Here is a 25,508-nt window from a genome sequence, read left to right as displayed (position 1 = left end):
CCCATGAGAGCGATACAGCCATTGGAGGAAGGGGCCTCTTTCCCAATTACACCTCATAGAGTAAAGGGGGGTAGTGGCTGTATATGTCAATGTGTGCGTGTGTGTGTGTGTGTGTGTGTGTGTGTGTTTGCAGAAGGTGCTCATAAAAGCCCCGGAGATTGAGCTGATGGAGGGCATTATAAAAGGCCTATCAGCTGGTCCGATCGCCTCGCACAGCCCCGAGGCAGGACAAAGGATCTGCTCGCCACTCCAACATTTACCTAAAGGGCTTTTACTTACACCCCTCCCCCCCCCCTCGCTTTTTACCTTCTCCCACATAGTCTTCCTCCTTCCTTTCTCAGTTAATCCCCAATTTCTTCCACTGTTAACCTTGACTTGCCCTGTAAAAGTTAAGTGAGATGTAGTTTTCCAGCAACAAGCGTTTTTTTAAATCTGCTGTGGTTAAAGGCTGTCACAGCGCAGGAGCAGGAGCAGGAGCAGGAGCAGGAGCAGGAGCAGGAGCAGGAGCAGGAGCAGGAGCAGGAGCAGGAAGGGTGTTTTGAATATTGGACACGTAATAGTGGATAGTGGATGGAAAGGAACAGCCTCATTAGCTGACTTATGATCAAGAAAAGTCACAAGCATGTTTGGATCAATGTTAAAGCCCGAGCGTGTTTTTGGCAGAGGAAATACTGTCCGAGAAAAACAGCAGAGAGTGAAGGAGGCAGAGTGCGAGGCAGAGAAGGGAGAGAGGGGGAAGGTCTCCATCAGATGAGCATTATCTCTGATTAATTTACTGCTGGCTTCTATGAGGATGTGACACTGAGCGTGAAGAGACCAGCATGAGAAAAAAAAAAGAAAAAGAAAAAGAAAAGGAAAACACCAGGAGAAAGGGCAGAGGGAAGGAGTGAGCGCACCCTTTCCCTCTCTCTTTTCTACCATGTCAACAAGTCCACACAAAGACTTCACTCAGTCATACGGCGGCATGCAAACAAGAACAACGTAGGTTTATCGAAAACATCGTCCAATAATAATTTCACGACAAAAGAAATTTGACATCCAAGATCAGATTTCAGGAAAACATATTTTGTTCTTTTAGTCACAAACAGCATGCGGACATTTGAATGACAAAACTCTAACATGCTTAATTAAGCAGTCTGTTATTGATGTAAATGGTGGCCTTGTTTTTCTCAGGCTCCGACAACATATTGCCCAAAAGGATGCAAGCTCCACCAATCAGAGAGTCAGGGCTGCTCTGTGCGCAGCCTGCCAGGAGGTTCTCCATCATATCTGACACGTTTGGACAAAGAGGCATTAAGCCCTCACTTCAGTTCATGTGGTTTGTCCAGGGTAAAAAAAAGCTAACGCACTTTGTGTTTATGCACTTTGGTTGCCTGGTTACAGCAGGTCACAGTCTACTCAGAATGCAACAATTCTCAATATAATATTGAACTGTTTGAGACAGCATTCACACTTACATGCACGCTTATGGATACCCAGTTAAGAATGGAACAGTATCCACAACCCCCGAGATTGAAGGGAAGCTAAAACAGGGACTAAATGAGAAGGTACCTGCAGAACCGTGGGCTGACTGGATTGTTGCATCTGTAGGTTTTTTACAGGAGCTGTAGCAGCCCGTCATTGTAAATCAATGTACACATGCAGAAGGTCAAAAACAGATTTGTCCAATATCTAATCTCATTTGAAAAGGCAACAATGTTTTTTTTCCTCCAAGAACCTGGAAGGGCAATTTGTTTCACCGTTTGATGGAGAACATGAAACCAAGTTAGGGAGGTAAAGGACATTTCCGGAAAATCAGTGCAGATTAAATCTTACCTAAAGGATTTTTAAAAAGTTTAGATTTGATTTTTTTATAGGCATAAAGGCACAAAAGAAAACACAGCGAGCTATGAATGATGCTGACAGAAAAGCACGCGTCCCGCACCCTCCCACAAACAATCACTAATGTTTCACGTTACGGGAGCGGTTGTTCTTTGTCTTTATTGTCTTCAAGTGTACGCTTCAGCGTTGCAGGAAGAAAGATTTCAACCTACAGAGGACGTTTTTTTTGGTTTTTTTTTTGCAACTGCAATTACCAGCAGCATTAACCGAGACAACAACACAACAGGCCTGAACAACTTAAGCGCGTGTCTCCCTCCAAACGCCTGCGTCAGTATGCAGCGCACGTCTTCGCGGCTAATTCTCCCTGCAGCCACAGTCAGCTGACGTGCCAATTGTCTCTGCAGATGTGGGTCAATACTCGAGCGCATCTTCCCTCACGATATAAACAAAAACAAAGTCACATTGTAAACAACATGAAATAGTTGAGAATGGCTTTTTTTTTTCGTCCATCTGTCTGTAATATAATAATCACTCCTTCATGTGTGATTGTGTGCCCATCATTAACCCTTCCTGTGAGGGGTTGACTGCAAATGACTGGCATACCTGCATACATAATTAGAAATGTGGATGTGTGGCTGTTGTTTGAGGGTATAGGATCATAGGATGGGCATGTTGAGGAAATTGCATGTTAATTCATGTGTAATATTAATTGCAGCGTTTTCCTGCATAAGTGAATTTCCCCTGTGAAAACATTCAACTGGAAGCCATTAGGCTGAAGAAAAGATTCATGGGCAACGAGCACTGATATCCGAATTAAAAAAAAAAAAACGCTTCGACACCAGAAAATCGAAACGAGCTGTTTGTCACAGGAAGCTTACAGAACTTAAAGTCGCCTCTGTGGTTTGTCGCCGCTGCTGATTTCACGTGTTAGTGAAACTAGTCGCACTGCTAAATCCACAGCAGCAGCACACGGCTCAGCAGCTCTCTCTGTCAGTCAGAGAACACACACACACACACACACACACACACACACACACTCAGGCAGCAGAGAGAGAGAGGAGACAAAGGAAGAGAGAGAGAGGGAGTGTAGAAAGGTGGGAGAGATCACGGGGGGACTGAGCGAGGGAAATGAGCGGGAAAAAGGAGATGGAGGAAGCAAGAAAGCGACATCAGAGATCTCACTCAGCAGGCTGGTCAAAGGGAGGGGGGCGGGGGGGGACAGAGACGGAAGCAAAGAGAAAGTGAAGGAAGTGGACAGTGCGAGGGAACTGTAAGTGGGAGAAACAAAAGGGGGAGAAAGGACGGAGAGTATTTCTTACCAGAGGCACAAACATTCATAAAAAAAAAGTGTTTTTCTCTGGCTATAAAATCCTGGAGTGAAATCTTGACTACTACTGAAAATCCACAACACATCTCCCCTGTGAGTGTATTCAGATGGGCTGTGGCTTCAGTGAATATGCAACATGGCACAGGTCAGCAGAGGACGGAGAAAACACGAGCTCCTGAAGATACGTCGTGGCTGTGCGTTTGATTCAGCTCGACCAAACCTTCTGACAAAGAGCCACTGCAGAGAAGCACCCATGTTTACATAGATGTCAATGGGAGGTCATGAATTATGCATGCTATATGGAGAAGCATGGCTGTGTGTGTGTGTGTGTGTGTGTGTGTGTGAATGTATGCACGTGTATATGTGTCAGTGTGTTTAATGTTTGCAGAGCTTAACTCAAGGAAATGCTTTTAAGTGTGTGTGTGTCTAATGGGGGTGTTGTGTTTCCTTCTATCACGACTTTGTGCCTCAAATGCCAGCGAGAGAGCGAGAGAGCGAGAGAGCGAGAGAGAGAGAGAGAGAGAGAGAGAGAGAGAGAGAGAGAGAGAGGACTCATCTATTTCAGCTCATAGTGAGCTAAGTGAGGTAATGCTGCCAAAGCTACTATGATCTACACACACACACACACACACACACACACACACACACACACACACACACACACAGGAAAACAAAGTTCTGCAGGCAGCCTTCAGGTTTGGCAGAACACTCCAGTCCCACCCGACCCAAACACACACACACACACACACACACACACACACACACACACACACACACACACACACACACACACACACACACACACACACACACACACACACACACACACACACACACACACACACACACACACACACACACACACACACACACACACACACACACACACACACACGGAGTTCAGCTCAGCATGTGGAACCCGAAATCAAAACAACAACAATCTCATCTGCAGATGCTGAACGAGCACGTGACCGAAGGAACTGACTCCCGTTGTTTACAGGAGAGAGAGGGAAGTGACAAATGTGTATTTTGAGCAAACGGCGGCCTTGTTGATATTAAATGATCTATGCTGATGTGTGTGTGTGTGTGTGTGTGTGTGTGTGTGTGTGTGTGTGTGTGTGTGTGTGTGTGTGTGTGTGTGTGTGTGTGTGTGTGTGTGTGTGTGTGTGTGTGTGTGTGAGACATCTTAGCTGCTTCTCCAAGTGTTTTTCTGTTCGGGCAATCGTACCAGCAGTCGTCTGAATCCAACCAAACGTCTTTGACAACGACAAGGGACAACATGAAGACAAGCGAGTGAACACAGACGAGTCCTCACCTTTAGGGGACTCTGTTGCGTCACTTAGCAGGTGAAGCTAGCAGAGCTAATGATCGATGTCTGTGTGGAACAAAGAAGAGCAGAGAGTGGGACAAAGAAAGTGAGCGAGAACACAGCGCAGGCTCCCCTACCGAGCAGAGAGTCGCCAGTCGAAGCTTCATCGTGTTTGAAAGGTTGGGGTGGGTCACCACCAGGGCCAATTAGGACTTTTATGAAGCAGCCGGGGTCCGATGTTTAAAGTTGGACAAATTGAGCAACAACAAAGGATGACTTATTGAAAGCCATCGCTTTTTTAAATGTCATGACGGTTTCCAAGCGGGAGTCACGAGAACTCCGGCGAACAAGAATAAAGAAACACCAATAAGGCGACAAGCGCCGGAAGATTCTTCACTTTTTTTTTTCTGAGAATAAAAGGCAGCGCTGATCAAGTTTTACTTTCCCACATATTAAACTCTGCGCTTCCTTCACAGCATCAATTCGAGGAAGAGTAGGATGGGGAATCGCTGCCATCTGTTTCTTTTTTTTTTATATTAATATGTATTTGAGACCAAGTGCGTGAGCTGGAAACCCAACAGATGATGGATTACCTTTTATATTTTCTTTTGGAAGCGCCAGGGCTCTTATTTACAGTTCTGGTCTGTTGCCTACACGCAGCTTTAGATCTTATTGGAGACACGGTAAGACGACAGAGCTCCCTTATTGGATTATGGAGTAAAAGGATCTTCTACTGTTGCCCTGCTCAGGAACATTTTTATGTGGAGCGGCCCCGGCAGATGGCTATTAGATGTCAGACTAACAAATGGCTAACTTTCAATTAACTTTATCACTCCCTCCTCACAGCATAAGGTCTTTTTGTGTGTGTGTGTTGAGGAAGACATCTGTGGGAGAGTTTTGACTAAATGTCTGCTTTCTTTCACTGTGCGGAGGATTGAACCGATCGCACAACTGTTGAGATGCTTCGTGTCCATTTGCCAAGACGTTGTCCCTCTTCGACAACACGAGGAAAAAACAAAAAAACAAATCTGTGCTGAAATGTCCTCCGTCCAACGAAACACTATCATCCATTTAAGTTTGTATGATTGCCCCTTGTGTGAAAAGTATCTTTTTGCTCTCTTCAAGGTGAAATTACAAGCCTCGGCACTAAACATATTACAGCCTCTCCTGCGGTGTAAATATCTTAAATACATCTGTTCGTCCAGAAGGCGGATTCATTCCACATCTGGGAATTCAAACAGAGTGCAGGCATCATGTTTTTGAATTCGTGCACAAGTTTGAAGCATACAGAGGCATAATTAAGCCTTCAGAGCGTCGAAACTCTGCTGTCAATGTTTGAAGATTCTCCAGTGAAATGTCTGCAGTGGGCTTTATTAGACCACCTTTCAACGTGTTCGGATGTCAGCACAGTAACTGATGCTTACACGTGAGCTTTTAACCAGGTTGTTGATGTCGATGCTGATGCTTCAAGGTGATTTCTCCAGCAGAGAGCCATCGCCCCCCTGCCCTTCCAAACTAGTAATTGGCAGAAAATTGGCGTCCCTGTCATTATCAATAACGCCACTGTTGTGGTACTAATGCTAATTCATGATTGAGAGGATGGACGGTGGTCGAACCATTGGAGGGACTTTTGAGGACATGTGGGAAGGTGTGAGATTCGCCTGAGTAGCTGCACGGACCAGTATCTGTTGAGAAGGAAGACACCTGTGTCCTGACCTGAGGGGGGGGGGGGGGGGGCTCAGCATGAGAGACAGAAAGATGCCACTGGTGAGTAATCTGGCAGGGCTGATGTATTAATCATTTCAAACCACTACATCCACCACACTAGTGTGTTAACTTGCCTGCACACACACACACACACACACACACACAGTGGAGTCAATGCACCTGCACACAGAGTAACGTCTCCTCTGGTAAACACACACACACACTGAAGTGTTTGGCAGTTGCTGAACTTCAACCCTTTTTTTTCCCCTCCGTGGTTCAGTTCAAGTTCAGAAGACAGACTCTTACCATGGGGATCCTTTGGGAGGATCACATTGTTCCCTCTGAAAAACAAACAGGAGTTTCTGAAGCACACAGAGACAGATTGTTCAGATCACCTCTAGAAAAGAAACAGCCTCTTAATCAATTATCCACTAAAGTGGGCACGTTGTAAAAATATCTTAGCTGATGTGTTTCAATGTTGGACGTGCTTGACTTTGAATTGAATGTGAACGTACCTCCTTGGATTATGACGGAGACTAATGAATGTTGTCATTGAAAAGGAAGACATTATATCTGGTTTCTCGAGATGGAGAGGTATCTAATGATAGCCAACTAACACACACTATCACACATTCACACACGCACGCACACGCATGTGAGGGCAACTCCATCTTTCCTTGGCCCATCCTTCTGTCATGCTGCGCCCACTCTGCTAAACAGCGATAAAATTGATGAGCGACACTCAAATTAAAACGGGAATACCATTATGACACCCTCATGCCGCGCTCTTAATTAGCACATCTCTCTTTTAATTAATAAAGCCCGTCAGCCTGACAGATATCAATAATTCAAAGCAGACAGGTCAACGAAGCTTCCAAATTGATGGCCATAATTAGAAAGGATATTAGGAGAAGGTCCGTCTGCAGGGCTGGTTTTGTTTTTTAATAGGTTACACTTAAGAGGCACGTCGCCTCCCCACTGTGTCAGCATGCCTTTGCCCCAAACCAAAACTTTTCCAGGGTGATTGGGACATTAATATAACATTTTGACAGGAGGAGGCTTAATTATTCAACTTTAAAAAAAATCCCTCCACTGTTCGTTCTGTACTCAAGATGTGTGTTCTTCAGATGCACTTGTGTGTTTTTCTTCTGTTCTGCAAAGCCTTAAAAAAAACAAAACTGAAACGTTTTCTCCTTTTTTTCTCGGCTATTTTTCTTTTTTTTTGTCCGTCCTTGGTTGTTTGGCTAATTTGCCACTGCTTCATGGGAAACAAGTGAATTGACTTCAGATTTGTACAAACAACAAGAAACAAACCGAAAAAAAACCCCAACAAAAAACCTCCCCATAGTGTGCGCTATGTAGTGAACTTTGTACGTAAGTAAGGGACGTTTTACCTCCTCATTAGCTGCTTGTTTCCACATCACATGTGACACTTGACTCTGACGTCAATTAGCACCACCTTGTATCAACCACAGATGACCATAATGCGCGTCCATCCATCGATAGAATCAATTAGGGCTTTTTGTCCTGTAGCAATCTGTGCCATCAGTCCATTAAAGCTGGGGACTATGGATTAGTCTGAGGCAGCGGAGGGACACACAGAGCCTACTGCCACATAAACATTGGCTTTCGAAGCACTTCCCTATGTATTATGTATATAAAACTACTTTAAGGATAACCACGACAGCAATGCAGGACTCATTAGCATACAAGTGTCGTTTTCTCTGCGGCTTTCGATTGATTCATCTGTTGATTTATGAAATTGGCGTTGTCGGTGCGACACCACTTTTTTTTTTCTCCATGTCAGCCAGAAAAACGTTTGTTAACGTTGATATAAAAACATCAACAACTGCAAATAGACTTTTGGTGATGGCTCCAAAATGAATGTTACACATGACGAGTTATTTCCACGGCTGGGGGAGAGAATGAAAAAAAAAAGTAATCATCAAACAACTTTAAGGGTCTTAAATAAAGATCAACTGCACGCAGTGAACACGAAATGGGAAAAACGGAGCAGATGTTATCACAATCTTTCTCTTCCTGGTAACTGATGCTGTAATTAGAAAGCCAGATGTACGAACTTTATAGTATCTGCAGTTGTTTGCTTTCCATGTGAATATAAATCCTGGATGGAGAGTGCAAAAATAACAAGCATTTTCAAGGTCCAGTGCTGAAGGAAAAAAAATATATAGTGAATTTAGGCCAAGCGTCCTCTAATCCACAGTTAACCATCCCCTCACTCGCACACACTGAAATTCAGAAAGCTTAATTAAAGAGCCGATTTGCATATAAATCTAAACTCACAATTGCACTCCTGCGGCATCACAGGTGGTCCGGGGTTTTTTTTTTTCTTCTCCTGAGCCAGAACTTGTGGAATGAGCCAGCACAGACCGACTCAACGCAGCTCCCACCAGTGTGGCCAGATATCGACAAAGAGCGAGGGCTTTGCCTTTGATTAGTCCATGTGCAATAAATCTAAAGCTGAGTTAACAGCAGGGTGGGCTGGGTCCATGCATAACAATCGTATCTGAGATTAGACATTCAGTACATGATCGACTGAGGGGGTCTTTTTCAAGCCCTCACAAACTCCAGTGCAACGTGGTGAAAAGAGAAGCAAAGAGAAGAAGAAGATTGATTTATGTCAGTCAAAGTTGTGTTTAAGATGAGGCATTTCAAAGGTATCCTGTGCAACAGCAGGAAGTTTAGATTTTCTTCTGTGCCATCATTCATCTCCACCTCAGCAAAGATCTCATTTCTGTGCAATTAGACTGAGTCATACGAAGCCCACTTTACAATGAAGAAGACAGCAAAGGTCCCAACCCGACTCAAGTTTCATCTTTTCAAACATTCCACTTATTTGAAAGTGTAAGTCCTGATTTTTAAAGATGTTTTTTCTTCCTTTTCAAAGCATTGATACATCTGGTACCCAGACATGATGACAGACCATTTAAAGCAGGTACAGGTCAAACAGTGTGTGTTCAGGCTGCTCTATTCTGGCTTAGCGCTAACTTTATTTAATACTTTACAAATTGCCCTTAATATTAATTCATGATAATGTATTTTTAAAAGAAAAATTGGTAAAAAAAAAAAAAAAAAAAAAGCAAGAAAAGAAACAAACTTCACCAGACAACACAGAAGTTGTTATTTGACAGATACCAGTGTTTGGAATATTCAGAGTCATTAAAGTGGTTGAAAAACAGGAAGCATGTTGGGCAACATCCTTTTCTATAAACACCAGCATATTTTCTGTTTGATATTTTTAGCTATGTGTGGCAAAGCTAATCTGATAACGTTTCATAAGACTCACTCAAAAGGACTTGGTTTGGTCGAGCAAGTTTGTGCTTAATTTTCTAATGAAATAAAAGTACATGAAGTCTGGAGGAGCGGCTCAGTGAACGAGAGGGACAAAAAGAGAGCGAGCAAGATCATGAGGACTTTCTTTTCAGATGGTAATCCCATGGTTTGTGAACTCCACTGGCATCCAAACCAGGAAAACTGTTTTCTTTGGCAAACACTGAGTATCTCTCCCCCCCCTCCCCCCGCCTCCCTCTCTCTCTCTCTCTCTCTCATGCACACTCCATTCTCCCCTCCTTTCCTTGTTGCGAAACTTCAACCTCCCTCGCCGCAAACACAAACACGTTGAGCAAAAATGCAGTAATATTGGTTTCAGTGCTCGAATGTGACCATTAAAACAAACGAAAACGAGAGGAACGTAAAACAAACAGTTGGCGCGATGTACGTCGTGCCACTTCATCAAGAGACGAGTGCTGATTTGAGAGTTTTTTGGGTTTTTTTGTTCACAGGATGGGGAGTGTTTGGCCCTGTTCCATGTCCAGAGTTGGCTGATGCGCCAAGCTCTGAGTGTGGAACACATGGTTGGCTCAGGGCAGTGAACTGGGTTATCTGCAAGCGCGCTGATCAACAACAAAAATCATTAACAATAACAAACGGTCCTTTTTGGAATGGGATTGATTTTAAACAGAGAGTCCGATTCAACCCCAGGAGTTTGTTTTTTTTTATGATCATTTAAAGCGAAACGGAATGGTCTTAATAAATCCAATGCCATGTGGTCACTGTGTTGGACTTGGACTTAAAAAGGGAGAGAATACAACATCATAAAGGGCCTAGTTATTTTCAGAGAAATGAGTAACTTCAGTTCATGGGAGAAAAAAAGAGGACGGCATGCTGATGAGAAGATTGGAGCCCTCAGATCTTTTGTTTTTTGCAAAAATAAGCACAGCACTCTCTTGATTTCCCCTTCAACGAAAGTTATACTTCACTTCCCCTGCTAGCAATTAGTCTCCAGAATGCCATTTGTCAAAAGCAAAGCCATTTTGTCTCCACTGGTCCGCCTCTGCCAGCTCTTGTTACAATTGACTGTTTCCTGCGTGGAGCCCTGAGAGGAAGGAGAAAGCTCGGCAGCTGGATAAGACCCTACTTTGACAACGTGCAGAGATGAACATCGACTGACCAGAGAACGTCGTAAACAAATCAAGAATCTGCCACAGCCAGCGATTCCCGCCGCTGTAATATGAGGCGCATCGCGCTTAAACATCTCGGCGTTTTGGGATTGAGGGCAATGCAGAAAATAGGCCAATTACTGAACGACACCTATTGATTTTTGGAGCGCGACGCGACGAAAATGAAGGAGAAGTAAATGTGTTGTAAACAAATACGATGAAGGCGGGTGACTCGATAAAGTAATGAGACCCGCAAAAGGGTGACAGAACCATCAAATGTAACAACACCCCACCCCCCCCCCGAGGTCTAACATCTACTCAGCCCAGAGTCATTTTTTCCTCCATTTTTCCAATGATTGCAGACATGGCGTTGGGGGCACTTGAGTGACTCCCCACTGAGGTAAGAGAAACCTTTTTCTATCTGGGTTACACGGGACGTGGAGAGCCATCATACAGCCATACCAGCGGAGAGGGGAACTTTTGAGAGTGCAATTAACAACCTCAAGGTCAGACTTCTCTAGAGAGTTAGCTCTGAGAGAAAAAAAAAAAAAAAAAATCCTCAGGCGCTCCCTCTCTCTCCTTCACTGTTATCCTCTTAGCTACACATGCTCTCTCCATCTCCCTTACCCTCTTATCCTCCTCTCCACACATGTTCATTTCCTCCACTCTTTTTCCTCACTACTCCCTCGCCCCCCCTCCCCTTTTTTTTTTCTTGCCCTGCCTCCAAGCCTCCTTCCTCCCTACCCTTATCTCCATTACAGATAAACGTCGCTTTGTGGACGGTTACGACACCCAGCTTCTTCCCCAGAGTGCAGCAGCGAAGAAAATGAGTCGCAGGTGTGCAGATGATGAGAGTCATGGATCTTAATCTTACAGCAATAACGCCGCTGTGTGCGCTCAAGAGGTTACTATAAGGATATCATACCTGCTGCTAAGAATAAAGTTCCAATGTTCCTGATGGTGTCAACCCATTTCATGAATTGGGGTGAAATGAATGGCTTATTGTTTTTTTTTGGTGATGTCTTTGCTTCACAGTTAGTTTGATTTAGCACTTGACAAGCTCAATGGATCCTTAGATGTGGAGGACCAGGCTTTGAAGTGAAACACAAAAAATAATTAGATGTCAAGTCTGCGCTCTGGGCCAGATATTGGACTTTTCATTCACACATGAAAAAGCCTGTGAGGCTAAGGAAGGATGAACTGGCTGACCTTTAACTATGAGGACATTTCAGAGAGAGAAAGATGGAATAAGAGGGTAAGTGGTGACTATTAACCTCTGAAGGAACCTGGGGAGGCTGTGCTCTTTATCATCAACGATCAAAAAAGTTAGGGCCAAATGTATCAACTTTAACCCTTTATAGGGCGAGTGACTATTTTTGGTAATCTCCACAAACATTACATATGGCCAGCCTTCTGCACCTCGAGAAGCATGTGATCCTCACTCAGCCAATCGTCGATTGACTATTACGCCATATGACTCTGATGAAATATGAGATTTGTTTTCAGTGAGAAGGCAAGACGCTACGAAAATGTGACGGGATAAAAAGTAAGCAAAGTCAAGTAAACGATAGCCTGATCATGCTTATCTCACTGACCTTTTGAGACTAAAGCTTCCCTTCATAAAAATGTAAAAAAGTATTTTCTTCTGGGCTTGAATTGCCCCCCGGGGACAAATAAAGTTTTTTTGAATTTGAATTCAATCAGAGACATGGAATCATTGTGCTCAATTCATGTCAGCTAACACAAACGATTGATTGAGTTGGGTTGGATTGGGTTGTCAATTCTCAGACTCATAATACACCAAAGATGTCTTGATTGGCAAAATGAAAACATGACGTTCTCCGGCACATTGCTATTGACATTTTCTCTGCAGAGACAAATTGGACGTGTTATTGAAATTTGGCATGTGCAAACACTAATAACTGGAAAGGTGGTGAGCATTTCAAAGGTCAAAGTTTCTCTTTATATCATCATTAATGTATACGTGGAGGGTTGAATCGGATTTATAAGACATTCCCCTCGGCTTTTCTTCTTGTCAATTTGTCTCATTAGGAGGATAAACCGCAGCCCTGTTTATAAAGAGATTGTCCCTGAGCTGAGGCATCAAGCCCAACTTGTGCAAGGGCAGAGATATGATCAATAAGTCATTCCACGATAACCATAGAGATACGATATTAAAGCAATCCCGATGCAGGGAGGTAATTATGGCGGGACATGTGTAAAACTTCTGTCTAATCCATGGGATAGATCCCTTTTAAAAAGAGATTTTTCCTCATAATGGGCAACAAGACAGCAGAAAAAAAATCAATGATTCATGAGCAAATAGCTTTTAAATTTAAAGGAGGGCTCGGGAGGCAGTGATAAAGCGGCGCATATGGGTGACTTTTACGGTAGTTTTGCAGCAAGTCGTCATCGATTGGACGCCTCCCCCCCGCGCGCTGCACGAGGACGAGTAATGGGGAGTGATGTTCGATGATAAGTGCAGGGCTTTACAAGGAATTAGTGGTTCACATTTAACAGTGAGAGTGTTGTTGCTTTATTAGATGGCTCTTTGCTGCCTATTAATGTTTCATTGCCCCACTGTGGACCAGCATCGCTGGCAGATTATGCTGACCATCTTAAAACAACATTTGTGTTGCAAAGAGAGCAGGTCACGCATCACAGCGTAATCACTTCTTTAAAATAATGACCTGTGCTGCGTGTTGCAGGATCAGACGGGTGAGAGTCGTCGATGTTAAACCTCACGCACAATTCAAACATTTCTCCTCTTAATTCATCTTTGATGCAAGTGTGGCTGTGATGCGAGAAGACACAGGAGGGTAACTGATTCAATTCTCCACGTTGGCCGACTCCACGACAGTGATTGTTTCAGCTGGTTACGGTAACAGCTTTACGACAGAGATGAAGTCTTACATTGAAGACGTCCCAACACGGACACTGATGCGGGAGGTAACATGATCACATATACGTGTAACGGGACACATGTGGACTCCTGTCATGTAACACTGCAGTCAGTGATCTGCCCAAAGGGCTTCGAGGATTACTTTTTTTTTTTTTTTTTTTTAACTGAGCCCATTTCATCTCTGTCCTATTTAGGAGAAGACGTATCTATGTCATAAACCTTCAGTGAACTTTGCCAGTCTGAACTCAAGCCAAACTCCCTCGAGAACTCTAATTGGACGGTCGCTGACAGAGAGCCGGCCTGCTTGGGCGCAAACACGGACGCGTGTGCGCGCGGGAAATCTGTCCTACCTGGCGTGAGGGACATCGATGCTGGAGGAGACCACTTTGCGTTTCTGCTCCAGCAGGGACACCGATCGGGTGTCCGGGTCCCGACTGATGCGCTTTCCGTCTGCCAGCCGGATCTCCTCTGCTGCCTCGGGGCTGAGGGAGCCGCCTTCCGCCTTCTGGCTCTCTGGAGCTCCGTTACTGAAGCTCTGCTGGAGAAGGGTGTAAAGACGAACAAGTCAACGATTGGGTGAGGAACATAGTGTTATCAACTTAGCAACAATGGTGACAAAACGGAATAGACCCCTGCTTTGAAGCATGTAAGTCTGATTCTTATTCAAAAACCAAAGTTTGGTCAATTTAAATATGATGTGGAAGATGTTGTGCTTTGATTACAGAAGAAGAAAAAGATGGATACTCAGAACAACGCCCAGCCTAAACGACTTACTAAAATGTTTCTGAGAAAGTCAACAGAAAAAAGAAAAAGACAGATTTGTTGCTTTAAATGCAGGCTCGGGGTTTTTATAACCCAGATTTGGAGGTTTTATAATGTTTACACTGTATTTCAAATGACAGCACACATCGTCCAGTGTGGCTTATGAAACATTTCCTGCCTCTTGAGCTTTGAATAGCCTTTTCACAACAGAGGGGAGAAGCTCATTTTACACACGTGAGGTTTACAAAGCAAAGACTGCAAGACGCTATTTTTAATTCGAATTTTTTTTTTTTTTTTAGTTCACTGACATTTCAAACTACCTGAGGACATCCAAACTTAAAGCAGGAATAACTGATTCACTTCAAATGATGCTTTCAGGGTTTAACTATGTCTTCTTAAGCTAGTCGCTGTTCTATTTGGGTTCTGCATGAGCATGTTAGTGCCGCCATCGACAAACCGTGACGCTTACAAGCTGCCGGTTTGAAAGTGATTGAAGCAGCAGCACAAAACAAAAGGAGAGATGTTTGTCTGTTCAGTTTGATCCCCATTCAGCATGATGGAAGAGCTCTTCTTCCTGGAGTCTGTTTACAATGTGACATTATTAGATTAGAACGGAGGTCGCTTTAAGCTTGGCCACGTTTCAACCCTTTGCCATGTTGTTTCTGTCAAACCTGTACAATCTTTAGGCGTTACATCCTGAAGAATCAGAAACTTGCGGGCACATTTTTGACAATAAAAAAAAACAGCCCACTGGAGTCCGTCCTTCGCTGCTCTGAACACACTGACGCCGAGGCAATAACAAGAGAGAAAGCATTTCTCTCATCTAGGCGCCGAAAACACCTACCTGTAACAAAGTAAGAACAAATGCAGTGCACATCTCTCTTACACAACAGCAAAACACGGCACCCTACTACACACGGATACCTGCATGTACCTACGCACACGCCAACACACACAGACTTGAGGTAATTAAGGCCGTCAGACTCTTAGAAACACATTGTGAGACACAGAAAGACAACCAGAGTTGCACACATGGCTGCCCGTACAAACAAAGCATTTTGGAGTTATGTGATCTAGGCCAGTGTGTGTGTGTGTGTGTGTGTGTGTGTGTGTGTGTGTGTGTGTATATTTTACGTTTGTGTGTGTGTGTGTGTGTGTGTGTGTGTGAGAGATCCAGATCATTATCTCAAGGCACTGTAACGCCATTACTAGGCTCGTCTGTGGAAAAGGCAATGGCACCCGAGTCGATCACTCACACGTATACACGCACACAAACACCATGAGAAGTATTTACTTTAGATTAATGATGTAAGAAAAAAAAAAAAAAAAAAAAGAGCATCCAGCATCCCTCGTGATCGACGCCGGTCACATGACCGCTCAGTGGTCCGCTCAGAAGAGCTCCGTGAAAACACAGACTTGAGTAAAACAACAAGATGGATTACACCGGCTGCAGGGAGATTAGGTGTTTGTGTGTAGGACGAGCGCTCGCCACAGCGATACCGCCTCTTGAATGATGCCGTTTCACCAAGCAGGGGAAACTGAAAGGAGGCGTGTCAAATCAATTGTGAAATCTGAGCTGCATGCGTCAAAGCCGGTGTTGTGTGTGCATGCGTCCATAACAAGCACCCTAAATACCCCTCACTTTTTTTTACTTTTTTTACCACTCCCCAACACTCACAGACAGAAACTCATAACCTGCTCGCTTTGGGAAGTTTGTGAAGAGTAAACATTCTTGATCATCTATGGGTCAAAGGTCATGATAAAGCATCGCTGACACGGACCATAAATTGAATCCCATGGACTGAAAGTTATAAAAAAAAAAAAACACAGACTCTGTCCTGCTCATGTGGTTCTTTGTTCCGAGGAAGTAAAAAAGTAAAAAAAAAATGGTGCATTTGAACTTACAGGAACTTCTGTAAAATAACATGGGACTAATTTGTTTTTTCCCCCCTGTTTGCGTTTATATATAGACAGGAAATGTGCGGGACGGGGAGTGGGGGGGTGACCTAATGGCATCAGGACTGGGAATTGAACCTCTGCTCCTAAACTGTTGCTTTAAATCCCTTTTTGAAAGTGTGCTAATTCAAGCTGCAAACGTAACACCACACAAGAATATACAGTGAGCTGCACACGGCAAATAAAAGTCATGTGCCGCACCCATCATTATAATTCAGTAACAAAAGTGACACTGGCGTGTGTTTGATATTATCTGTGAATATTTTCTCATTGCATTTGTGAAACGTCTGCGCCAACATGAGAACTTCATTTGGGAGAAAGAGGTGGGAGAAAAAAAAATGGATTTATGCAAAAATCCAGATTCTTCTCTTGTTAGATTTTAAACACTGTAGATTTATAACTTACAAAAATGGACTCCCTGCTAAGTGCTAACGGCTAGCTCTTTAACTCAGTACAATGCCAAATGGAGCGTCAAACAATACAGCCAGAGACATCAACTCAAAATACACATTAGAATAAGAAACGATGGAATAGAAATGATTGTGTGTTCACAACATACATCAGCACAGTGGGGGAACACAGCATCCAGACTTGACCCTGTGGCCACCCTGCTCCATGCTGATGCTGCTCAGCCAACCAATGAGGACAGCCGACGCCGGGACCAGCGCTTCAGAACAAAGAGTCACTCAGCCGCTGTCAACAAGCTTGCTTCATTGACTCCCACGACAGAGTACGATCAACGCAAACAACTGCAAGGACAACAACAACAACAAAAGAGCCAGCAAAACAAAAACGAGCAGCGCCTCTTTGTTTACAGCGACGGATCTGTGTAAAACTGCACAAACCGACGAGTCAACAAGTGGTATCCTACTGCCCCCCCCCACTCTCCCCTACTCAAATCAAAAAGGGGGCATTCTGGGCAATAAGCCAAGCATCCAGATTCTTTTAGAGCATGCCACTCATTGCCGACCTGGGGGTGCCCGCTTTGTTGGCTGTTCAGCTGCTGCTCAAACGGGGCGGCGTGCCCTCACAAACAACCCCTTAGTTCCAAATTCTGCAAGTAGCCAGCTCTCACTCATTCCCCATACGGGAGGAGAGCACAACCATATTTAATTACACACACACACAAAAAAAGCGACACATCATCACATGTGAAGCCACACGCACACACACAGCAGACCCCTCCTCCTCATTTTATGGCTTGTTTTTCGACCTCAGTGGGAACCGGGTGCTGAAAGAGACTTGACCATTGTGCTGACAGGAGCGCTGCTCTCAGCCCCAGCTGCACCACTCCAGCCTTGCTCCGTGACTGTAAGGCGTTGTGCAACAGCTTTTGTGAGTGCAGCTCTGCATGCACAATTTCACACGTGCAAAACAAGAAAAAGAGTCTTTGCATTTTGAATGTTATTTTTGAGCTGCGTCATTTGTCCTGGTTAAGGTCTTACGTTTCTGCGTGAATTGTTGAGAAACCTTTTAGAAAGAGCAGTTTCTAACTTTCACACAGAGGAGATGGAAACAGACCAACGTGTGTGATACTGCAAAGTGGAGAGAAAGTTTCACTTTTAGTGACTGAATGAGACTCGCAAGAGAGCCTCTTGACGATCATCAACATGTTTATCACATAATAAGAAGACCTACAACTACATCCTTAAAAATCTAACTCAGACTGTAAACAAGCCATTATTCAGTCACATGCTTTTTCTCAGTCTCTCCCTGAGAAACTAAAAAAAAGGACAGAAAAAAACACAAACACACATTTCCCCAAAGCCAGAACACTGTGAGTTTTCCAAGATCTGTATTGTCTCCTCTTCCAAACACAATCTTCATCTGAGGCCATGTGACCCTGAGGAATACAAGTTGGATTTGAATGCAATCAGGTCACTGCAACATTTGGACATCATCAGAACTTCCTATTCTGCCGACAACAATGTGGGTGCGTTTAACACAACAAGAGCGTGTGTGCAGAATAAAGCCAGATCATTTCAAAATTAAAAGCTGCATTATCAATCAGTGGAAATGTCTATAAACATGGCAGTTTCTTTCCTTTCATACAATTTTGCAACAACAAAGATGGGCTAAATGATGTGCAATAATAAATGTGACATGTACAGTTTTTTTTTGCCTATGTTCAAATCATCACACCGGCTCTTTACATCGGTCCAAAACGCTGCAGTCAGAGCGTGTTTATTTGCCTCGGCTTACCCACCCACATAAACATTGCGCAGGCCTTATGAAGCCCTTTGTCCCATATATCTAATGTCGCACAAATGTCATGACAGCTCCTTTTATCAATACGATATGCATGCAAAACAGGAACATCGTTTCCTTTTCTTCTTCTGAATAACGATGTTTACATGTTCAGTGTGCAAGAGAAGGGCCACCGTCAAATAAAAGCTGCGTGCATGAAGCGGTTAAACGCTGCAAAACACCGCACAACAACAGTGAAGCGCAGCTGCCGGCCGGGGCGATTTACCCGCGCGCGCACACACGCACACTGACGCACGTACACACACTGACGCACGTACACATACACACCTTCAAGCTGGATTTGAGCGGTCCTTTGACTGCAGTGTTGTTGAACCCAGCGGCTATTTCCTCCTCGGAGAACTCCTTCAGGCTCCCGTCTTGCATGAGCACGGTGTAGACGCTGCACCGGGTCTCCGCGGCCGAGGAGGAGACGTCTCTGTTTTCCTGCTTTACCGCCTGGACCACCCCTGACACCGGGGCACCGTCCCCTGTCGGGCTCGGTGCATAAATGCGGCTACCGAGGATCGACCGCTTCACTAAACGCCTCGTTTGCATGTCTATAAGTGATGTAAAAGAAAACCGGCGAACCGGGTGAATTTTAGACCATTAAACGTCGAAATATAAGCGGTAAACAACGTCGAGAAAAAGAGAAAACCGCAGCGGGTAGACTACCTGCTCCAACAGCCCTGATAAAATGTTAGAAAGCGACAACATACTCGGGAGGAGAGAACTCCACAGAAAACGCACCGGACTCAAAAATCACCGAACAAGTTTGAATCAGCACCGGACTAAACACGATAACGACTCATTCGCCGCCTGACAACCTCCACATCCAAACCGGCTACCAATCTTCTTCCACCGCCGCTCGACCTGTTTGTTTTCCTCGCTGCTCCCTGCGAGCTGAAGGGGGGGAGGGTTGGCGGGAAAACACGGACCACCTCCACTCACCGGAACTGGAGTGACATTTGTACACGATTTAATAACATGGCGGCTCGTGCGCGATTAATTTGAGTTGGCGTTGAAGAAAGGACGAACATGCGTCGTATAATTTCACCCCCGCGACCCCCCCGTACACTGCCATGCACCCACGGGTGTGTAACACGGTTGTAACCAAGACCGTTATCTGACTCCAGCTCCGGCTATCCGTTTTCCAGTCCGCGCGAGCCTCCGACCGGGTAGAGTTTCTACCGGCGGAATGCTGCCTGTAAACATGTGCGGTCCGGCGACGAAGGCAGGCTGTGATTGGTCGGCTCAGTACACGCCTCCACAAGCTCCCACAGACCCCCCCCCCCCTCTCCTCCGACAGAAGGTAACGCAAGCCGGGAGGATGCTCCATTCAAAACAATGACGCAAGGATGTAGAGGAAACGAGAAGGGAGGGGGTACAGCAGGAGATAAATTGAAAAATGGGAATTTAGGCTAAGGAAAGGAAAACTTCTGAGACAGACAAGCTTCAACTTAGTTGTTAAAGGCATGTGGCCTACTTTCCAGGTGCCATGGGATTTCTAAATGACTGTGATCTGGTTTAAAACAGAAGTAATACACTGAACTGCATTGGTCTATTTTGATAATGTAAACAATTTAATTTCTTAAAGGGATTTTTTTATTAAATAGGCTTTTAAATTTTTTTTTGTAATATGTTAATTAGAACATGATCAAACATGTCTGCACTTTAGTTGTCTGCTATATAAAAAAAACCTTTATTTGCACATTCAAAATTCAGCTGATGAATTTTGCAAATACTTTTTTAAAATGCAAATGTAGGCTTCAGTACCCTACACATGTGATCCTACAGTATGTCAGCTTTGCCTTAGGCACAATGCTTCCTTTTTTTGCTTCAGGGTAATGACAATAACAAGCCAGCAGTCATATTGCACTTTTTTTCTGTGCTCTTCTGTGTTACAAAACTGCACAAAACAGCAGTCTCAGGCGGATGGCGCTCTCATGAAAGCTTCATTCTGCACTTAAAAAAAGGAACATGTAATCTCGAGCTGTGACAGTAGTCGATGCTGTGTGAGACACAATAATATATCAGATATTAATGTCTGCCTTCTCGTTACAGTTCTTTGATAAATCAAAGTTTACCAGGAGACATCCATCGGGATTATACCCCCAGTGTGGCAGAGAGAATGTCCCAACCAATGTTATCACAGTAACAAATGGCCTAATTAATGTCAAACTTAATGTTTTGAAAAAAATCCTACTCCGCTTACAATCTTTTAACTTGACAGCAATCAGAGTGGATACAAAGACAAGATGGCTAGATTTATTATATATATATTTTTTAATAGAACAATTCATGTCATAAAATATTTACATGCAGAGAATGGAAAAGCAGAGTGGAGAGACAGATGTGGCCATCATTTCCAAACCAGGCTATGCCCTGTGATCAAAGGCAGATGTCACCATGGAGCTGTCTGCTGGTTGTAGGGGGAACAAATAGTCTCATTAGTGGAGCTGAAGGAGAGGCAGCACGGGGACATCTCTGAACCTCCAACACACCTCCAAAGGGTTTTTAAGAACGAGACAGAAAGCTAGAGTGAATGTGTCATCGTGGGTTAGTATCTATTTATGAATGTCCATGTGTGCTTGTCCTGATTAAATGTGGCACTAAACATCAGCTTTGACAGATTATTTACTTTGAGGTCATTTAAAGCGATGATGGCACCATCATTGGTAGCAAAAACGTAATTATTTCATAGGGTACATAACAATTATTATTACGTCTTTGCATAAGGAACAACATTTTTGAGGGCTTCATCTACCCATTTTTATCTCGTAGAATTATAGGACTAGATTCCATGAGAAAATCCTCTGCTGAGAGATGTAAAAGAATTTCCAAGACTGATATCATCGATGAATCTAAAACTCCGTTTGTCTGAGGCGACAACAAGCTCCTGCATGTCTTATGAAACTTGAACTAAGGCTGTAATATCATGCTGGGGGTGGAAACAGATGACACCACTATTTCTGCAAATGGTTCAGATACTGTAGCAAAGAAAGAAATATTTACAGCAAACAAAACAAACATTTCCATTAAAATGGAACAACAAGTAATGAGGCATTAATTCAGTTCTTTAAATAAAAGTACCACACTTTCCTAAAATGCACGTACCAAAACATTGTACCATATTTTTGACATGTGATTGGTTACTTATTTTGGAGAAGCAGTACAAGATAAAAAGCCTCCATATACAATATGAATTCACATCTCCTGAAAACAAGCCAGACATATATCAGTGCTCTAAATAGAATTATTCTAAAATTATACCACTCTGGACTTTTTACTAATAAGTAAAAGCGTACGTAAAACTTCCAGCGAGTAAGAGTAGGTTAAATTAGTGCTCTAATTACCGTATATACTATACAAGCCTCAGTTGGCATGTCGTCAGTATAACCTACAAACAGATATGTTGTTTTTTTCTTCCCTCAGAGTGCTACTATTAAATCACAAAGCATTAAATATTCAAATTGTGCAGAAACATTACTGGATTGTGGCGATGCTTTCATAAATGCAGTACCATGATATGAAAAGTTGTGCTTTAAAAATCATCCGGGATGCCAACGCAATACTGTATAACTGTACCAAAAGTAAGCTCACAAGGACACTCTTTTTAAAGCATTACACGGGTTATGAAATCGCTTCGGCTACTGAGCTAAATATGTTCTCATCCTATGCGTTTAAAAAAAACAACAACAACAACGTATAAAGAAAATCAGGGGAACACGTACCTTTACGTCTGTCTTATAGCACAGCTTACTGTCTTGTCCTATCTCAGTGAAAATGCTAGAAATGTCTATAAAACTCTACTTTCTTGTCTCTCACAGACAAACTCTGTAACATTTCACAATTACACGCCAGTATGCATCTTCAAATAAATACGAATTTGACAACAAGTGTTGACGAAACACTTTCTGAATGTACAGGGAAACTGCTTGTGTGACATTTAGTTTCTAAAGTCCTTGACTAACTGTCACATCTCCTGTCCAAAGGGTTTTTAAAGTACTTTGCTGAGAGCAGTCCCAATAAAAGAAAAGGTATTTAGCTGTCAAAAAGGTACTTGATGGTGTAAACTACAAAGGCTATATTTGTTTAAGACCTCACAGGAACAGAAAGCGAAGATTGCACAGTGGAGGTGTTGTTGCCAACCAGACACAAAGAAGCCTAAAAATACACCATCTGACAACTCAATAAAACATGACACTGAGTCACCTGGAGGAAGCTAAACAGTCACTAGCAGCTGCAGTAATACCAACAATGTTACCTTCATATGTACAGTAAGTGCAATAAATTTCATGATTATATGGCACTGAATCGTTTCGACACAAATACCGTCCTTAGCTAATTGCTTCAATTCGGCAGGAGTTTTCCATTATTATTAGTTATCTTTCTTTTTAAATCAGGTATTAATTCATGTGTCCTTGGCGCTCTTCCACATAATTAATGCCTGATAGCTGAGGTACTGCAGTTCAATTTCCTGGTACCAGTATTTCCAACATTCACCCTGGTTGATAAATTCAAAGTTCAGATATGATAAATCGTACCCAAGCAGTACAGATGCTCATGCCTTGATGCTTTTGGCTTTTTTACAACTGTTGTTTTTTCCCCCCCAAGTCATGCTCCAAAAGCATGCTGGGTAGCAGGTTCAAAGCACTACAGTAATGTCTGTAAAAGATGTCAGTGAGGAGGGTGAAGGGTGATTTAGAGACGGGATGCTTCCCTGCTCAAACCCAACTCTCCAACACTCTCATAATCAGGCTCCGTTTTTGCAGCGTCTGACTCCTCCGCCCCAAGCCCGACCCTGTGATCATCATCTGAGCTGCTAGTCTTTGGGATGCGAATGGTCTCGTAGCAGGGGTCTGTGTTGTCCGAGAGGGGGTCTTCCCCCGGTCTGGGCTCGTCGGACTGGGGGTAGATATCTCTGACGGTGGCGTAGAGGTCACTGGAGGAGGAATTCGGGACCAGACCTTTGATCTCTGCGATGCTGCTGTAGTCGTGCTCTTTGTCTTCGTCCTTTGAAGCATCGTCACAGTTTGTTTTGTTGACTGTAGAGTACACTGCAGACTGTAGGACACAGAGCAAACACGGTTTATCTGAAGAGCTATTATTTTGGTTATTAGTTGTTATGAGTGTAAGTCACAAAGTGTGGATACAAGTTCTTATTTGATGCATTTGTTTTTTTTAATTCACTTGTTAATTTTTTCTTTTCATGCCATCTCTCACAAATCTCAGAGAGAAATACTTTTACTCATTACATTCATATGACTTAACAAAAAAATTGTTTCGTTAATATCTTACTTTCTTGACAATTGTGAGTTGATAATAGCTTTTTAAATGTGCGACTTTGCTGCTTTTTATTCAAAACATTTTTAAAGGTTTATTTTGGTGCTTTTTTATATCTTCATGTATTTTTTTTAATGCGTCAGATTCTTGAACTGTTGGCAATTAAATAAAAGAGATGTACTGTATACTGCATCTTGTATGAATTTTCATGGATGTTGCTTAATTTCATTAGAAATAGGAATTTAACCAACAAAGAATAAATTCACAGACGCATTAGTGCCAAAAGCTCCCTGCTAGGTTTTCTCCTTATAGCCTAATGTGTGATGTAGCATGACTATTCAACAGTTTTTTTCTTCTTCTCTTATCTTTTCTGTGCGCTCAGCATTGGCATTCACAGTGTAGAGGGCTGCTGTCTCGGGACTGGAAAACTGCAGTTTGGGGAATAAGGGAGCTTAACACACACTTACCTCATTGTCAGACACAATGTGGTTGTGGAACCCCGATGCAGGAGAGAGAGGGGAGTGTAACTGGAGGAGAGAGAACAAAAAGATAGATTTAGATATGGCAGGGGGTGTGTGAAAGGAAAAGACGGAGTGCAGAGTCAGACGTTTTTGTCACAGACCTCGGGCGAGAAAGTGGATGCTTATCCTCCTGTTAAAAACATTTGAGGGGTTGTCACACATTTCTGCGCAACGATAATTTGGTGACATCTCCATGTTGAGTTCAATTGTTTCTATGATAACGACAGCTGCACACTGTTTGACTAAAACCTGGTTATTGAAACATTTTGTAACAACTTTGAGGGAGTGCAATTAGGATGTTTTTATTGATTGCTATTACTATAAAATACTGGCAAAATAATGACAAGCACTCAAAAACATACCGACTGATTGAAAATCTCATCACGTTTAAAAAGAATGAGTAGTCAGCAATCAATATGTGTACTATATAACTATTCCCAGCAGTGGCAGAAAAACACGAGTCCTACTTGCCATTTCTGTGGAAATACATCCAAAGCTAATGTTGTATACGTATAAGCACCGGTTCATTAAGAAAATTATTGAGTGAAAGTCAATCGGCAGCGACAGAGAGTGTGATGTTTATTCTTCATGGCTTCTGTCTGCAAAATGATCGATGGAGCCATTAATCAACAACGCACACCTGACAGAAGCAGCAAACACCTCAGGAGTCTAACGAGAGCCTCGATACTGCTGCTGCCAGCGTTGACTAAGTTCATTTCATGAGGTTTTTCAAAAATCTTGATGGGGAAAAACACTTTCTGTCATTTGTCTTTGAAAAAAAAAAAATCTGATTTGTAAGTCCTTGGATAGAAGTGTAAAGGTTAATGTTGATGCATTTCGTGTGGTATGAGCATGGAAATAACTTCCATGAAAATGACACCCAAAACTGGCTGCACTTCCTGTTTCATTTCTTGCTGTTCCTTGTTCTGTATCTTGTACCTCGGCACCATTGCAAGTGAGGATTCTCCCTCAATGTGTTTTCCGAGGATTTAAATAGATAAATGATGAAAACAAATTTAGGGGGACTTAAAGAAATCAAATGCACAAAACAACAAACAAAAACATATATCAGTGTTAGCTTCAAGTAGAAGAAAAATACAGATTTTCAGGTGATTATTAAAACAAGTAAAGAAGCATGAGATGTTGCTGTACCTCTGAGATGACCAACAATTGATTTATTTCATTTTTATTTTGTGTTTCAAATATGACAAAA

The 25,508-nt window shown here is 43.1% G+C and overlaps 2 protein-coding genes across 3 annotated transcripts in view; both read right to left on the bottom strand.

Moving 5' to 3' along the window:
* znf704 (zinc finger protein 704) overlaps positions 1-19,706 on the bottom strand; it is a 40,288-nt gene extending 20,582 nt beyond the window's left edge. Inside the window, exons 1-2 of one of the 2 annotated variants that reach the window (XM_079367697.1) lie at positions 18,780-19,706; positions 13,877-14,061 (exon numbers count right to left, since the gene is read on the bottom strand). In XM_079367697.1, the coding sequence (XP_079223823.1) occupies positions 13,877-14,061; positions 18,780-19,046 (452 nt within the window). In that variant the 5' untranslated portion in view covers positions 19,047-19,706. Of the gene's footprint in view, positions 1-13,876; positions 14,065-18,779 lie in introns of both variants that reach the window. The other variant, XM_079367696.1, reaches the window with a different exon arrangement.
* A 1,924-nt stretch (positions 19,707-21,630) lies between these two features.
* Positions 21,631-25,508, bottom strand: part of pag1 (phosphoprotein membrane anchor with glycosphingolipid microdomains 1) — a 48,822-nt gene continuing 44,944 nt past the window's right edge. The window contains exons 8-9 of the mRNA XM_079367703.1: positions 24,242-24,301; positions 21,631-23,555 (exon numbers count right to left, since the gene is read on the bottom strand). Of these exons, the coding sequence (XP_079223829.1) occupies positions 23,193-23,555; positions 24,242-24,301 (423 nt within the window). The 3' untranslated portion in view covers positions 21,631-23,192. The remainder of the gene's footprint in view (positions 23,556-24,241; positions 24,302-25,508) is intronic.

Source organism: Symphodus melops (assembly GCF_947650265.1).
Source record: "Symphodus melops genome assembly, chromosome: 18".
Lineage (NCBI taxonomy): Eukaryota > Metazoa > Chordata > Actinopteri > Labriformes > Labridae > Symphodus > Symphodus melops.
This window is presented reverse-complemented; position numbering and strand designations above follow the sequence as displayed.